A 17794-nucleotide genomic window follows, 5' to 3' on the forward strand; every position below is an offset into this window, starting at 1 on the left:
AAGGGGATAATGCTACACTGAGGGGCATTAAGCACACAACCTGCTGAAAACCTGACTAATTAAATCTAGCTTTATCGCCTTCACTTTATTTTGCTATTGAGTTCATGAGAATTTCCCATGCCAATGCCAATTGCCATGGACAGGCATATGGACGGATACTATAAAGCAAATACAAAGTCTGCCTGTCGACTTGTATCTTCTGCTTTTATGATGGAACAGTGCACCCCAAACAACTTGCATTTAAAATAAATAAATAAGGGTCCTTGTAGATTCACAGGAGGAGGGGCTCATTCTTCCACTGTATAGAGCACTTGTAAGGCCCTATCTAGAATATGCCGTACAGTTTTGGTCTCCATCACTCAAACAGGACATTATTGTATTAGAGAGGCTACAGAGAAGGGCAACTAAGCTGGTGAAAGGTATGGAAAATCTTAGCTCTGAGGAAAGACTGGCCAAATTGGGGATGTTCACCCTGGAGAAGAGGCGCTTAAGCGGTGATATGATAAATATGTATAAATATAAAAGGGGATCATATAATAATCTCTCTAATGCTTTATTTACCAGTAGGTCCTTCCAGCTGACACAAAGGCACCCATTCCGATTAGAAGAAAGAAGGTTTTAAGTATTAGGAAAGGAGTTTATATAGTGAGAGCTGTGAAATTATGGAATTCTCTACAAGAAGGGGTTGGATGGCTTTTTAGCAGGTGAAAAAATACAGGGTTATGGAAGATAGCTCTTAGTACAAGTTGATCCAGGGACTGGTCTGATTGCCATCTTGGGGGCAAATTTACTAAAGGGCGAAGTGGCTAACGCTAGCGAAAATTCGCCAATGTGACGTCATTTTGCCACTTCGCCAATTTACTAACGGGTGCTGGCGTAAAGTCAGTAGCGAAGTAAACCTACTCTAGCGCTACTTCGCACCCTAGCGCCAGGCGAAGTTGTGCTCTGGCGAAGGGACGTAACTACGCTAATTCACTAACTTGCGGATTTTACTGAATGTTACCTCTTGGCCAGACATGACTTTGCCAGCTTAGACCAGGCTAAGTGCAATAGAGTAGATTGGAGTTTCTTCAAAAATAGCTGAACGCTGGCGTTTTTTACTTTTTACTGGGTGATAGGCTGAAAAAGATCGAATTTTTTTTTGGGGTACCCTGCTTTCCCCTTACATTTGGCACCTAAACTATACAGTGGGCACATGTGTAGGGCAATATAAGATCTCTATTTAATTTTATTAAGTTTCCCTGGCCTCGTGTAGTGTAATGTAGTTGCTACAGCATACACGTACATTGTATTTTAACTGCACGCCGTATGCTAATTAGGCATTGCTAGCGTAATTTTGGACTGCTTATCGTATTATCGCAAGCACAACTTCACAACTGTTCGGTAACCTGTGTGCAACTTTGGAACTTCGTGAATTTGCACAGCCCTGGCGAAACTACGCTTGGCGAAGTGCGCCAAAGCCGTCGCTAGCGCATTTTCGGCGCTTAGTGAATTTGCCCCTTGGAGTCAGGAAGGAATTTTAGGGGTATTTGCCTTCCTTTGGATCAAATGGCAGTTAAGGTAGGTTGTATATTGACCTATACAAACTACCTAGGTTAGAGAGATTATTATATGATCCCCTTATATATTTATACATAGTTATCATATCATCCCATAAAAGGTTGAACTTGAGCTTCTGCTTTTCCTTCCAAGCAAAAATGGGCTCTGTGCAAATCTGACAACTAAAGCTGAATAGTCTTCATGTAGCCATAACAAAATGAAGCAGTTGTGTGAGAGAGATAGGGAGGTGCACCTGAAGCAGAGCAAACAAAATGAATTAGCTATATGAGGTTAAAATATGCAAATGTATGAATGATGTATAATTCTATAATTCAGTGTGTACCACTCTTTAGATGAATGTACAATAGAAATGAGCATGCAGTAGTTCTGTGGAGCTAATTCTGCAATCTGTGTAAAGAGAATAAATACACAATGAAATCAATTTTGTCTCTCAGGCAATAAACACATCTTCCACCTTTTGAGAATCAGTTTCTCTTAGGTTTTCAGTCATGACAGAAGAAAGCCAGAGCTATTCAGATTGTTCTAGTGTAAAGCAGTCGCCCTTTGCTTCAGTAACACTGCTCCTGGTACGTGATGTTAACAAGCGATGGTGTCACATCCGTATGTGCTTGTAAATGGCAAGTACTGAATTTATTTACATTCCCTGCCTGCAAATAACTACTATAATCATTTCCTCCTGCAGCTGTGGTATAATAATTACAGGGAGAGTATCTTCATCTTAAAGGGGTTTACGTAAAGTAAACTTTTAGTATGTTATAGAATGACTAATGTCATTTTTCAATTGGCCTTCATTTTTCTTTTTTACGTTTTTTTTTTTTACTTCTTTGCCTTCTTCTTCTGATACTTTCCAGCTTTCAGATAGGGTCACTGACCCCATCTAAAAAAACCATAGGAGTGCACACGAGTGACTAGTCTGGATATTTTAGCAAACGGCATCTTTCACTTTTTGCGTAAAAGTAACAGTATATCCTCGTCTTTAACATGAATTCAATGAATAGGGCTTGTGCCAAACATACCTATTGTTTTAACAAACAGGGAAATTGAAGCTATTCCATGTTTCATTTTTGCAAGGTCATAACAAAGGGAAAGGGAGTGGCTGTAAACTAATTATCTTCCTTGCAATGAGCAACATGGACTAGCTTTAGTATACCAGCTCAGGAAATCACAAAACACATAGGGGTATATTTATTAAAGAGTGACGTTAGAGATCCCCACAGTCCTCTAGAGTGAAATTCCGCCACTCTCCATTCATTTCTATGGGATTTTGAAAGGTGTATTTATCAAGGATGAACTTTCACTTTCACCCATTGATAAATATTCTTTTAAAAATCCCATAGAAATTAATGGAGAGAGGCGGAATTTCACTCTAGAGGATTGTGGCGATCTCTAACTTCACTCTTTGACAAATGTTCCCCATAGACTTTTAATGATTAAAACAACAGGCAAAAAGTATGTTCAGCCCAAGCCCTATTGAACTCATGTTGAACATGGGGGTATACTGTCCTTTTAAATGTATTTGTTGACAGCAGCATAATAATAATAATAATAATAATATAGAGACTAACTGACTTGTATTGAACCATGCCATTCCTGCTCGCACACAAATTTATAGCTGTATTAATCATGCATAGAAGGATTACTGAACAAGCTTTTTTCAATGTTTAGCTCTGATTTCATCAGATAAGGGGCGCAGGGCTGATCACATAGCAATTAGAACAGCTCTAGGATAATTATCAACCATTGTATTTTTGTGGGATGCTAAATTATATATCTGCTTTTGCCTGTCACTTGGAAAAATGAGGCAAGTGCGTGTGAGCCTTTTGCAGATAAAGCTTCATAACACAGGGGCTTCTGGAGGAACTGGCTGGGGCAGCCTTTAACATATTTTAATTGGTTAATATCACACAAGGTCACTTTCATTCAGCACTAAGGGGGTGTATTTATCAGAGGGTGAAAATAGAGCTCACTGCACGGCTCTGTGTTGACTTGTATAGCATTTTTAGAGGCATAATCATCAAGAAGTGAAAGTGAGCATTCACCCATATACTCCTGTCATAACTTGCCTGTGACACACCATGTTGAGTATGGCTCATGAAAGCTAATTCCTCATTCCAGGGCAATGCTCACTTGTTGAAATTAAAGGAGAAGGAAAGGCATATTTATTTGGGGTGCCAAAAGTTAGGCATCCCAAGTGATTATATATATATACTTATCTCACACTATGGCCAGTGCTCCTATCAGTATAAAACTGCACCAGTCCGGCCATTCTTCCAGCGAGCACCACGGAGTTATCACTTCCTTCGTCTTCTTTCTTCAAATTTCCCAGGGCAGAAGCATGCACAGTAGAACAAAATCACCAACTTCTTCGTTAAAGTTCGGCTTTTCGCATTACTGCTCATGCACAGCCGCATGGAAAATGAAGAAGCCGGAAGCCTATCGATCTTTGGTGCTCACTGGAAGACCCCCAGGCCTGTACAGTTTTCTGCTGATAGGAGCACTGGCCTGGGGTGTCAGGTAAGTAAATATAATCAATTGGGGGTGCCTAACTTTTGGCACCCCCAAGTAAAGAGTGCATTTTCTTCTTTAAGTGCAGGGCAGTCATTTGCCACTGGCTGGAAAGGCAGTTGACAGAGTGTTTAGATTGTTGTAAGGACTGAGGGGACAAAAACATCCATGTGCTGTTTACCTTAGTAAAAGGCATATTAACAGTGGCAAAGGGGGGGGATGCATTGGTCCACTGGGAGGTTTGCAGCACCAAGCTGAAGCGGTGGGGCAAGTGCAAAGAGTGGGATCCACAGTTCCCTAATTATGCCACTGCCAACTAAGCTTTATGCTCTACGCATGGATGACTCACCACTGTTCTGTGTATGTGAAACTGACGTTTATATGTGTTTTTAAAAAAACATCCTTAAATCTATAACTATTCTTTTAAAGCTTATTTTTTATATAGTATTATATATTTAAAGCCTGATATCAATTCTTTGGGCATCATTTCTGTTTGACCCATGGCTACAACCCACTATGGGCCAAATCAAGAAATGGGCTCAGAGGTTGGTTCAGGTATGGGACCTGTTATCCAGAATGCTCGGCACCTGGGGTATTAATTGTAGATTTTAGTATCACTATAGCCTTGGATATTATGCGTGTCCAAGAAATCATCCAAGCCACTCTAAAGGTCCCCATAGACGCAAGGATTTTTCTTGCCGAACGACTGATTTTAGTGAAGTTCGACCAATCCGTCAAATTAGCGTGAAGTTAGTGGGATATAAATGATTGTACATCTTACTATTTTTTCTCCAACATCTCTCAGAAAATTGATCGGCCAGGTCAAAAAATCTTTATCGGTCCGAGTGCAATCTATCTATGTTTGCAGGGCCAAGCAGGCAGGCTACCCTTCAGTTTTTCTGGCAATATCGCCTGAAATAGTCTTTTTAGTTGATGGACACATCGTACATTTAAATGATCATTTAGAGATAATTGTGGTCTCACAATAACGATTGGATCTTTTAAAAATCTTTACATCTATGGCCAGCTTTAAGGCATTAACAGAATCAGACATCACAACATCACCCAGCAGTGCATTCCACAACCTCACTGTCCTGACTGTGAAGAACCCCCTACGTTGCTTCAAATGAAAGTTCTTTTCTTCTAGTCTGAAGGCAGTGGCATAACTAGACGTTTCTGGGCAAAAACATTTTAGGGCCCCAACATATCCAGAGGTTGTCCTATTTTTCCAATTAGTGTTGAAATTTCTCATTAATTAGGGCCTCATGGGGCCCCTTATACCTCCTGGGCCCCCTGCAGCTGCAGGGTCTGCTTCCTCTGTAGTTACGCCCCTGTCTGAAGGGGTGACCTCTGGTACGGTGATTCTCTTTATGGAAACACAGATCTCCCACTAGTGCCCTATAATGTCCTCTAATGTATTTATAAAGAGTAATTGTGTCCCTCACAAGCATCTTTTTTCCAGAGAAAACAATCCCAACCTTGACAGTCTCCCCTCATAATTTAAGTCTTCCATCCCTCTAACCAATTTAGTTGCACTCAGTCTCTGCACTCTCTCCAGCTCATTTATATCCCTCTTAAGGACTGGAGTCCAAAACTGCACTGCATACTCCAGATGAGGCCTTACCAGGGACCTATAAAGAGGCATAATTATGTTTTCATCTCTTGAGTTAATGCCCTTTTTTATGCAAGACAGAACTTTATTTGCTTTAGTAGCCACAGAATGACACTGCCCAGAATTAGACAACTTGTTATCTACAAAAACCCCAAGATCCTTCTTTTTTAAGGAAACTCCCAACACACTGCCATTTAGTGTATAACTTGCATTTATATTATTTATCAACATTGAACCTCATTTTTAAGTTTGCTGCCCAGTTTTCCAATTTAGCCAAATGACTCTGCAAAGTGGCAGCATCCTGCATGGATGCAGACATATTAAATCTGTTTCATCTGCTAATGTTTTCTGAATTCTGCTTCTTTTGCAGTGGAGAGAGAAGCTAAAGATGTGGAAGAAAGAGTATCTACACAAAATCACGCTGGCATTTCCATCAGTGTTCTCTCACCCACACCACAGAATACAGTCATCCAAACATAGACACTACATCATGGCATGCTGAGGATTTGCTTAATTATACCTTCTACAATAAAGTGGGGCATATATATATATGTGTCATTTGGCTAATGAAATACTGACTTAGGAGCTTAGGAGAAATAGGAGCAACTTTAAAGTAAAATATGACATCTATTCATGCATTCAGTCCAGATTCTAGTTGCTAGTGTCTGTGCCCCTAGCAACCAGATAGAAATCAAAATTCTAAGTTGATACTCTTTCAGTTTAGTCCAAATTACTGAGTCTATTAAAGTATACAGATTTAGTGATTTGGACTTAATATTCTTACTTGAATGTCTACAGCTCTGCTGAAGCAAACCATACATAGGAAGATTTAGTCAGGCTGTTTGTATCATTGTGGGGATATATTTCAGGTTTTTAAAGGAAAATTAATTGAAGATAAAAGCTACTTTGATTTTCCTTTCAAAGTCTGCCGTGTAACAGATATTCATAGTCGTGAGCGTATGTACAGGTACAAACTGTTCCGCGTGCCTCTTCCCATTAGTGCAGTTTGTCTCTTTGTGCTGACATTTTGTTTTTGTCTTTCTTACATTAAAATCCCTCTGAAATGCAGTGGTGACTATAGTTTGCTTAAAATAGATGCAGAATGTATTATTAACAAAATGCTCTTCAATTTGCCATAAGACATACATTGGATGCATGGCTGCTTGTCTTAAAGGGTGATTATTGCCCAAATCATGTGTGTGTCTGTATATGTGTGTGCCAACTGCCCCTACCAGCAGTAATTCCTATTCAAGTCAATGGGGATTAAAGGAGAAGTAAAGGATAACTAAAGAATTAGGCTAGAAATTTTGTACATTATGTTTTGGGCTTCTGTACCAGCCCAAGGCAACCACAGCCTTTAGCAGTAGATCTTTGTCTCCAAAGATGCCCCAGTAGCTCCCCATCTTCTTTTCTGCTGATTCGCTGCACATGCTCTGTGCTGCTGTCACTTACTGAGCTTAGGGACCCACTCACAATATACAGTACACATAGAATAGAAATGTCACAATATAAGGCTGATTAGTAATTAATACTAGTAATGCACCAAATCCACTATTTTGGATTTGGCCGAACCCCAAAATCCTTCGCAAAAGATTTGGCCGAATACAGAGCCGAATCTTCATATGCAAATTAGGGGTGGGAAGGGGAAAACGTTTTTACTTCTTTTACCTCTTTGTTTTGTGACAAAAAGTCACGTGATTTCCCTCCCCACCCCTAATTTGCACATGCAAATTAAGATTCGGTTTGGCCAGGCAGAAGAATCCTGCTGAAAAAGGCCGAATCCTGGATTTGGTGCATCCTTAATTAAAACAGATACTTATTACATGGCAGCACAGAAACCAGTGCAACTAGCATCAGAATTTAATAATCAGCCCTGTAGCATCAGCTTATATTACACACAAACCTCATTTTCTGCTTGATAATTAGTGACGACCCCTAAGCTTAGCTTCTCAACAGCTGCTCAGAGCCCACTGAGCATGTGAGTGTCAAAGACACTTTCCAAGATGGTGACCCCCTGTGACAAGTTTGAAGTCCTGGATCATTGCTGCTATTGACAAGCTGAAACTTTAGGCTGGTGCAATAAGTTAATTATATAAAAGATGGCATTTTTAGCCATATTCATTTTTAGGGTTTAGTTCTCCTTTAAAGCAAGTAGAAGGTGTTCAGGCTTCTGTTCAAGCAGCAGAGATCAGAGTGCCATTGTGCACCATTACCCCAAAAACTGAAATGTGCAGCTTTGAAACGTATCCTCAACCGCTAGGAAAGATAGTTCAACCACATCAGCAGGGACACATGTTGGAAATCTGTTCTATTACACAACATAGTCACTTAGCACACAGACTGAACAATAAAATCTTTATTTTGTGTTGAGATATTAAAATAAAACATCTTCCATGCTATACAGTCTTTTCCACCTTGTTATTACACAGCATTTACAATACACATATGTTGTCTGATTGTCTTAAAATGCAAGGACCTTGGCACGGTGCTATCACAAGGAAAGAAATAGAAAACCAAATTCCCCACGTAATAAATAAAGCTCTATTAAATACCAAGCAGCATTTACTTTAACATGACAGTCCATGCACTGTCTCCATGGAAGAGTATTACAGTTAAAGGGGTGGTTCAGCTTTAAGTTAAACTTTAATATGTTATAGAATGGCCAATTCTAAGCAACTTTTCAATTTGTTTTGATTATTTATATTTTATAGTTTTTAAGCGATGTGCATTCTTCTTCCTACTCTTTCCAGCTTTCAAAGGAGGGTCACTGACCCCACCTAAAAAAACAAATGTTCTGTAAGACTACAAATTTATTGTTATTGCTACTTGTTATTACTCATCTTTCTTTTCAGGTCCTCTCCTATTCATATTCCAGTCTCTTATTCAATCCATGTTTGCTAGGATAATTTGAACCATAGCAACCAGATTACAGAAAGTGCAAACTATAGAGCTGATGAATGAAAAGCTAAATAACTCAAAAACCACAAATAATATAAAATGAAAACCAATTGCAAATTGTCTCAGAATATCACTCTCTACATCATACTAAAAGTTAATTTAAAGGTAAACAATCCCTTCAATGTAATAGGAGCTAATATTAGTTTTGCACCCAAAGCCATGTCTAGAAGCCTTATTTACACACCCACAAAAATCTGCAAAACGTAGTGGGAAGATTGGTTTAGTAAACCTTCATTCACTACTGAGCCTGCCCGCAGCATAGGGTGGTGACTTAGTTTGGGGTCAAGACAAGAAACTAGCTAAAAAACACTTAAAGGAAACACAAAACCTCCCATAGTGGTGTTGAGCTCCATAGTCTGTGTATGACATTTTGATAGAATCCAGCCCATGTAGTATGTCAACAACTGGCCCAGTACAAAGAATTGGACAGTGTTGCTCTGGACTAAATGATTGTAGGCACTACTAGCCTAATACAGAAGACATGGAATCAAGTTTACCTGTGCCACTAACTAAGTGCATGCAGAAATCAAATACAGAAAATACTGCTTTGCAGTCACTCCTTTTAGCCTGGGCCAATCTTATGGACACAAGCAGGCCCTTTTTTTTAGACTTCAGCAATGGAACCTGGCTCAACCAGGGATGAAGAATGATGTCAATTGGTGTTGGACTGCCTAAGGACCAATCAATGTTATATCTACTAAATTGGTGTGATACAAGTCCATCCCAGCCTTCAGCAAATCCATACAGGGACAAAACATATACAGAGGGGCAATCAAAGTACTACTATAGTACAGTATTGTGTCTGTGACATGTTACTTGCTCATCCTGCACTTGAAATAGGATTGCACCGTACTGGATACTTGTAGCATCCGTACACAAAACGCTTCCTGGGACTGAGCTGGGATAAGCTGGTGTTTAACCAAACCATCACTCCCAGCCCTGTTTTGTAGCTGGCTGAACCTATCTATCCATCAATCAGATTCAAAGCTGAATTTCCTGTCCATTAGAGTAGTATTTGCTCCTGCTGTGTGTTAGGTAAACTGTAGGGAAAGATCAGTGACTCGCTGACAAACTTGGGCAACCTACATGAAGGCTTGTAGCTTTACCAACCGGATAAACCAATATTCTATGAGTGCAGAAGGCCAAGCAGTATTACAGCCCACTGGAGAATTATGTGAATTTTTGTGAATAAACCCTAAGCTGTCTGAATGGCTAACTGTACAGTCTAGTTCTGTACCTCTAGGTTTAGGCCACACCAAATGCATTGGTGACCTTGTAAAGATTATTGCTTTCTCTCAGTTTTACGTTAGTCACAGCTTTGTGCTCACGCTCCTGAAGATAGAATACACCCAAGAGCCAACCGAGGCATTTGCTGATCATCTTGGCATGTGCCACTGTGGTTTGCCTTTGTTAACTGTGACTGGCAACTTGTAGGAGAGCAAGAGACTGAGAAAGAAGATCATTTTATGCAAAAAATGTTTAAAACCTTAGAGTCCTGCACACGTCCATTTTTTGGAGCCTGTACCCGACCCGTACCTGCAACCTGGAACCGCAACCCGCATTTTTACCACTTGGACCTTCTACCCGACATGTAAGTACCTTACCCGGAACTGCGACCCGCTGACCATCAAGAATGACAGGAAATGCTGTCATTGTAAACCGAAAGTGACGTCATCAGAAGTAGGCTTGAGAAGACCTGCAGCCCGACCCGCAGAACCGCGTCTATACCCGCACCCGGAGCTTCTACCTGCAACCCGCAGGGTACCGCAGGTTTTTGCGGGTAACCCGCGGGTAACCGACCTGCTGCAGGACTCTACCTTAAGGCTAGGTCCAGACTGGGCAAAAATCAGCCTGCTGAAATTCGCAGGCCGATTTCAGCCCCAACCGCTAGCTGAATCTTCTTCTGTGTTCGTGTCTGAAAGCCTTGTGTCAGCTCCAACTCAAACACACTCATTGGATTTCGGCACCGATTAGCAAGATCTTGTATTTCATGCCGAAATCTGCCGTTCCCGCAGGAAGAGAAGGGGCACAGCTGGGCAAGGGGATTCCTTCCCTACGGAGAATCCGTATCATGGTATGTGCAAATATACAATTTAACATTAGTAGCAAAACAGACAGAGGTTTTGCTTCTAATGTCAAAGAAAAAAAAAAAAATATATATATATATATATATACACATATAGGGGTATATTTATCAAAGAGTGAAGTTAGAGATTGCCACAGTCCTCTTGAGTGAAGTGAGTGAAGTTAGAGGTCGTCACAGTCCACAGAGTGAAATTCCGCCACTCTCCAATCATTTTTATGGCATTTTGAAAGGTATATTTATCAAAGGATGAACTTTCACTTTCACCCATTGATAATTACTCTTTTAAATCCCATAGAAATGAATGGAGAGTGGTGGAATTTCACTCTGTGGACTGTGACCATCTCTAACTTCACTCTTTGATGAATATACCCCATAGTATATACAGGTAAGGGACCTGTTATCTAGAATGCTTGGGGCCTGGGCTTTTCCTAATAAGGGGTCTTTCCATAATCTGGATCCACTTTAAATCATCTTAAAATTCATTTAAAGATTAAATAAAACTGACAGGATTGTTTATATCTTACAAAGAAGGATTGATTATATCTTAGTTGGGATCAAGCAAAAAGAACTCTTTAATTATTTTATAAATCATTTTAATACATTTAAATGATTTAATTAAAATGAAGTCTATGGGAGCTGGCCAGGTTTCTTCAGATAACGGATACCATACCTTTTCAATTTCTTTCTACTATTTCTGGCAGAGTCTTCATGATTCTGTCTTTAAGGGATACTGTCATGGAAAAACATGTTTTTTCCAAAGCACATCAGTTAATAGTGCTGCTCCAGCAGAATTCTGCACTGAAATCCATTTCTCAAAAGAGCAAACAGATTTTTTATATTCAATTTTGAAATCTGACATGGGGCTAGACATTTTGTCAGTTTCCCAGCTGCCCCAGTCATGTGACTTGTGTCTGCACTTTAGGAGAGTAATGCTTTCTGGCAGGCTGCTGTTTTTTCTTCTCAATGTAACTGAATGTGTCTCAGTGGGACATGGGTTTTTACTATTGAGTTTTGTTCTTATATCTACCAGGCAGCTGTTATATTGTTTTAGGGAGCTGCTATCTGGTTACCTTCCCATTGTTCTGTTGTTAGGCTGCTGGGGGGGGGGGGGTGGAAGGGAGGGGAGTGATATCACAGTACAGCAGTAAAGAGTGATTGAAGTTTATCAGAGCACAAGTCGCATGACTGGGGGCAGCTGGGAAATTGACAAAATGTCTAGCCCCATGTCAGATTTCAAAATTGAATATAAAAAATCTGTTTGCTCTTTTGAGAAATGGATTTCAGTGCAGAATTCTGCTGGAGCAGCACTATTAACTGATTCATTTTGAAAAAAAACATGTTTTCCCATGACAGTATCCCTTTAAATATAAAAAGCACTTCTCTAACTTATCCAACAAACTCTCTGTGACTGGGGTAAAACCCCCTAGTGTAGATACCTGAAGGGCTTTAATGTGAAAGCAGCTCTTACCTGCTACGGTCTCTGACATTTTACATAGGTTTCCAACAGAAATGAAGAGCAACAATGGATGATATACAGGTGATTAGCATTATGACAATATACATATTTAAAATGCTTTAATTGTGATGCCATTTACTTGTGTTTGTTTACGCCGATTTTGTAAAAGACAACTTTGATAAACGATTCCCCTGCCCCATGATTATGTGCCTGGGAAAGCAGAGATACTTTAATACATTTATCTGGAAACAACTTAATTGATCAACATAGATGGGCTTTCATATGTAGTGCAACTAAGTTAAACAGAGGAACCAGTGGCCAGAACTGTACCAAACTCATTAGAGTTTATACCTGAAAAAAAAAGTCATGAACAATATCAATCCCCTGGGCACAACTGGGCAATCACCATTTAAAGGAGAAGGAAAGCTACCGAAGCAGTTTATTGCCAATAGATTAGCCACAATAGTGCAAGCTATAAGACTATATTTATTCTGCAGAATACTTTACTATACCTGAGTAAACAGCTCTAGAAGCTCTCTGTTTGTTTAGGATAGCAGCTGCCATATTAGCTTGGTGTTAAATCACTTCCTGCATGAGTCTCTCCCTGCTCACTCATAGCTCTGGGCTCAGATTACAGCAGGGAGGGGAGGGAGGAGCAAACTGAGCATGCTCAAGCCCTAGCCCTGGAGGTTTATGCTGACAGCAGGAAGTCTGATACAGAATTCCATGTGTACACAATAGAAGGAAAGAAATGCTGTGTTTCTTTTGACAGAGGACTCAAAGCAGCATTACTAAGTGTTTACTGGTGTATTTATATAGACATTTTTGATAAAGCTTACTTAATTCTAGCCTTTCCTTCTCCTTTAATCCAGAAATATTTGTATATGCAATTACTACTTGGGTCTGACTCTTGAAACAATGTAGTAAAAGCCAGTTCTCCTCCAGGCCTGCTACCAAACTTCTGCTACATCCTTTCAAGAGTCAGTACCAGAAGAGAATATATATATAAACAGCCAGGCAGATAGCAATTACATTAGCGAATAACATTGAATCGATGCAATTAACTGTTTATGGGTGGAAGTTTCCTTCGGAGCAATCAGGAATGTGGCAAGGAAAACAAATAAATCTGAAACAGAAAGTGTTGTGGCATAATTTAAGGTTGTGTAAAGTTTTACCTGTGATAATATTTTTTCCTTTAAACTGAACTCAGGATCTACAGAGCAGAGAGTTGTCCCATAGGAAAAAGAGAAAATGACGCTGACAATGATTAAACGTGTGATGAGATCAATGGGGATAGAATGGACCGCAGGTTGTTTAAATGAACATGAAATGCATTGGAATTCTCATCCTTTATTACTCCAAACTCAAACACATCTCCACCGGGGAGATTCGGCAAACACGGTAACATATCCATGGAAACAGTTATTTGGATAGTATATGCTGCCCTCTAACAAATGCATGAGGAAAAAACTATTAAAGGGACAGTAATACTAAAATAGAGCTGCATCTCTACTACTGTATCTATCAATGTCTCTGCTCTCTTGACTTCCTATAACAGAGGGAAGAAATCAGAATGGCAGCACATACGGTGTGACATGAGCATAACTTCATGAAGCTATCTGCCATTGAACTATTTCACTCTTAAGGTGCCACGGATCATAGATTCTAGGGTGTTGCCTTTTAAGTTACAGGGTGCCCGTGCCATAGAGTCTGCCATTCTAAGGTCCTGTTTATTCAATGCAGATCTTGAGCGTCTTGAGCTCAGCGCATATCGGCTGGCAGTTAAAGGGAAAATTTGCGTGGAAATGCAATTTTTAGTGCTGCTGTCCCTTGAACAAGTACACTACCCCTTTAAGGACCAAGAGTAATAAAGCAGTGCTTTTGGCATAACCAAACAAATCATGCCCCATTCTTTTCTAATAATTCCTAAGCTAAAGAAAAATGAAGGGCAAGATTTCCTCTGAACCTAATGGATAATTAAAAATAAGCATTGTGTTCTAAAAGGAAGTACACCCAAACAGGCTAGGATGCATTCATTTTGTTTATCTCAGTTGTTAATTCTTCTGCTTTTAGAATTGTTTTTTTTTTAACCAAGACGTACCCATATTGCGGTCAGACTGGGGTGTGCGAGGCCCACTGGGGCTGCTACCCCAGGGGCCCCCACAACCCCTCTAGGGCCCCGATTGGGGGAGGGAGGGCAGATGTGGGTCTGGGTTGGTGGGATCCGGTGTCCCGCCAACCCTGCCTGCACAGATTGGAAGGAAACCATTATAGCCTTCCTCTGACTCTGAACCATTTCCCCAGCCTCCCTTAATGCAACCCTCCATCACCTTGCATAGCAAAGCAAGCAGTTCCTAGTGAGCAACTAGTGCAATGACAACACCCGTAACTCCACTTGGTCCTTAAAGGGGCAGTGCTGCAAAGTGCAGCTGAGAAACTGTACAGTGAACACATACCCTTAAGCCAGTCCCTACATGTTATACAGAAGCATGACTTGAACACGAAGGCAATTTCATACAGTATTAATAATAAAAATGTTGGAACATTCACAGATGTCAATGTAAAAGATTCCCCCACACTCGTAGAGCTTTATCTCTATGTTATTGCCTGTGCTGCTAAACACAAAGCCTGCAAGCCTGACACTTAGCTGCCCATTAGAATCCACTCTATCATATCCGTGCAAAGACTGACGTCACTGAATGTATGGAAACTTCTCATTGATATTAGTGAATGTTACAGCCCAGCCTTGCATTATTTTTCATTGGTGCAACTTTACATACAATGTTAAACCTTAAGGCTTCTATCTCTTTACATAAATAGAATTCTACTGATGATTTTGCAATGTTCAAAATCGGTATAAATGGGTGGGGTTTTGCTTTTTTTTTTTTTTTTTAAGCCATGGCTGACAGTTCAGCAATGAATGGGTCGGCCGCCTGCCTGGGGCAGAATACTTTGGTCCCCGGGCCGCATGGTTTCTTCCAGTTCTAGATGGAGCAGGGATAGAATTTCAGCAAGTGTCTCTGTAGTCGGATCAAGCAGCCAAGCAGCAGGGATTCTCATGTTAGAGGCATCTTAAATTGGTTGATGCTCGAATAAAATTGAGACTTGTTGGATGTGCGAACCTACTCCGGGTTTGCTGTGACAAAATCCGTCTTTAGTATTTATATCAAGAGTTCCCAGCTGTTGACATTTAGATAAGCCCTAGTAGGTAGGATTAGCAAGAGCTCTTGGATGCTGTTACCTTACTCATTCCTCCCTCACAAAGACAGGGCCATAGGGAATAAACAGTTTCAGGGACTCCCTGCGATCTATATGCTTTTCACCACAGATGTCTTCCAGTGTAATTTGGTGGAGCAGTTGGGATCTAGAAATAAGGACAACAAACGGATAACTAAGAACCTAAGCTCTATATCAGATTCATAATCATCAGCAGAGAGAGAGAGAGGAGAGTTAGTTCAACAATGCATGGGGATCAGGGTTTAATTATAGCACCACTGTTCTCTAGTGTTTTTATTTTGCTAGATAGGATAAGAATCTATTATTAGAAATGGTACAGGTATGGGACCTGTTATCCAGAATGCTTGGGACCTGGGGCTTTCTATATAACTGCATTTCATGTCTTAAGTCTATTAGAAAATCATTTAAACATTAAATAGGCTGGTTTTGCTTCCAATAAGGATTAATTATATCGTAGTTTGGATCAAGTACAAGCTAATGTTTTATAATTACAGAGAAAATTTTTGAAAACTTGGCGTATTTAGATAAAATTGAGTTTATGAGATACGCCCTTTCCGTAATTCAGATCTTTCTGGATAACAGGTTTCTGGATAACGGATCCCATACCTGTATTGCTACATTTTCTCTGTCCCTTTGAGCACTGCTGGTTCTGTCACAATGTAGTAGAAACAATGTAGTAAAAATCAAACTTGCATGCTTTTTCACGGGTCTGATACTCAGCCAGCTTCTGCTACATTGTTTCAAAAGCCAGAACAACTTGGGTGGAGGACAGAAAGGGGCAGACAGATATTGCTTTTGCTAGCAGGTATATGGATAAATAACATCAAAACATTCATTAGGTGCAATGAATATATATTGGCAAGTTGCTTAGAGTTGCACTTTCCTTCTTCTAGCAAAATGTTATTTTTACATTCCATAAAAGGAGGTCACTGTTCTAAGTGGGTGATGCACTAAATTCCAATAAAGTGAAGAAGACTGGCCAGGAGACTGGCTGAATGCTTATTGATATTCACTATGGCTAATTCATTTTAAAAATCCCAGTTATTATAATGATGCAGAATCTGTAAAAATACAGAGTAAATCAACATTACAGGAACTATTTTTCACCATTCGAGACCTCTCTTTCTCCACAATTCCAGAAAACTCATCTCGCATTTTATTTAGTCAAGTTTCCTGATCTTTTTTTTAATTTAAAGTCAAGTTTCCTGATCTTATTTGTCACTATCATAGGTACCTATTACTGACTTGCAGAAGTCTATGCTTGGCTGCGTCTCTCTATCTATCTATCTATCTATCTATCTATCTATCTATCTATCTATCTATCTATCTATACAGTATATATATATATAGACTTACATTTTTACTTTCGTTACTAAATTTAGTGGATCTTAGGTCTCATGTACATCCTTAAGTGCAGTTACGGCCCCAGCAATTTCCCCGCAGTCAGTTGTGCTAAAACGACTTTTATTAAAGGTACTGGCGTCAAATGCCTGCCATGGCTAAGCCAATAAGCAATAGCAACCAATCATATTTTAGTTTTCATTATTATAACTGCACTGATGGTTGTCTGCTATAGGTGATAGGGTTTGGGCAATGTTTAGCTGGGTTTCTGATAGCGTCAATGTTTTCAACAATTCTTACATGGGAAATATCTGTAAAAGAGCAAGACTGCCCATCTTCAGCCGCCCATGGTAACTAAAATTCAGGGTGCCACTGATAGCCATCAAACCACATCATTATATGTATATTTATAACTTTTAAGAGTTGCAAATGGCAACACAATAATCTTAATCCAGGTAACCCATAAATCATTGAACTGAATGGCATTTATGGTTAATGATTGTCCCTGGAGTTCTAATGTCTAATGCAACCTTTGGCTCCCTTTTGGTTTAGCACATCTCCCCATAATGAAAATTTAGTGTCTCGAGTTCTGGCTTGCAGATTGTCTGTGATGTTAACTCATAGTTACTGGCATAGGTTATGCATGCAGATAAATAAATGGTCCAGCCTGTGCCCTCTAGATGTCCTTCAACTAGGGATGCGCCACTATTTTAGGATTCGCCGAATTCTGGATCCTTTGGGAAAGATTTGGCTGAATACCAAACCAAATCCGAACCCTCATTTGTATATAAATTAGGGGGAAAGAGAACCAAGCTCGCAGCACACAATTAAGACATTTTTTAATTTCTTGTTTGTGTGACAAAAAGTCCTGTAATTTTTTGGAATCCTGCTGAAAAAGACAGAAACCCAAAGCAAATCCTGGATTTGGTGCATCCCTACCTTCAACCATGAGCTACTTCTTCCCCTGCCAGGCTTCATCTGCTTGTGGAAGGGCTGCAGTTGATCTGAGGGAGGTGCAGTTGGGCATCCCTTGGGTAAT

General features: G+C 40.0%; 2 protein-coding genes across 3 annotated transcripts in view; one reads left to right on the forward strand and one right to left on the reverse strand.

Annotated features, from left to right (window-relative positions):
• The window catches only part of LOC108701889 (IQ domain-containing protein K), a 92555-nt gene extending 85810 nt beyond the window's left edge, over window positions 1–6745 (forward strand). The window contains exon 10 of the mRNA XM_018236903.1: window positions 6048–6745. Coding sequence (XP_018092392.1) covers window positions 6048–6157 — 110 coding nt within the window. The 3' untranslated portion in view covers window positions 6158–6745. The remainder of the gene's footprint in view (window positions 1–6047) is intronic.
• A 6766-nt stretch (window positions 6746–13511) lies between these two features.
• The window catches only part of gprc5b.L (G protein-coupled receptor, class C, group 5, member B L homeolog), a 30299-nt gene continuing 26016 nt past the window's right edge, over window positions 13512–17794 (reverse strand). The window contains exon 4 of one of the 2 annotated variants that reach the window (XM_018233903.2): window positions 13512–15541. In XM_018233903.2, the coding sequence (XP_018089392.1) occupies window positions 15497–15541 (45 nt within the window). In that variant the 3' untranslated portion in view covers window positions 13512–15496. The remainder of the gene's footprint in view (window positions 15542–17794) is intronic. The other variant, NM_001099914.1, reaches the window with a different exon arrangement.

The sequence above is a fragment of the Xenopus laevis genome, chromosome 9_10L (genome assembly GCF_017654675.1).
Source record: "Xenopus laevis strain J_2021 chromosome 9_10L, Xenopus_laevis_v10.1, whole genome shotgun sequence".
Lineage (NCBI taxonomy): Eukaryota > Metazoa > Chordata > Amphibia > Anura > Pipidae > Xenopus > Xenopus laevis.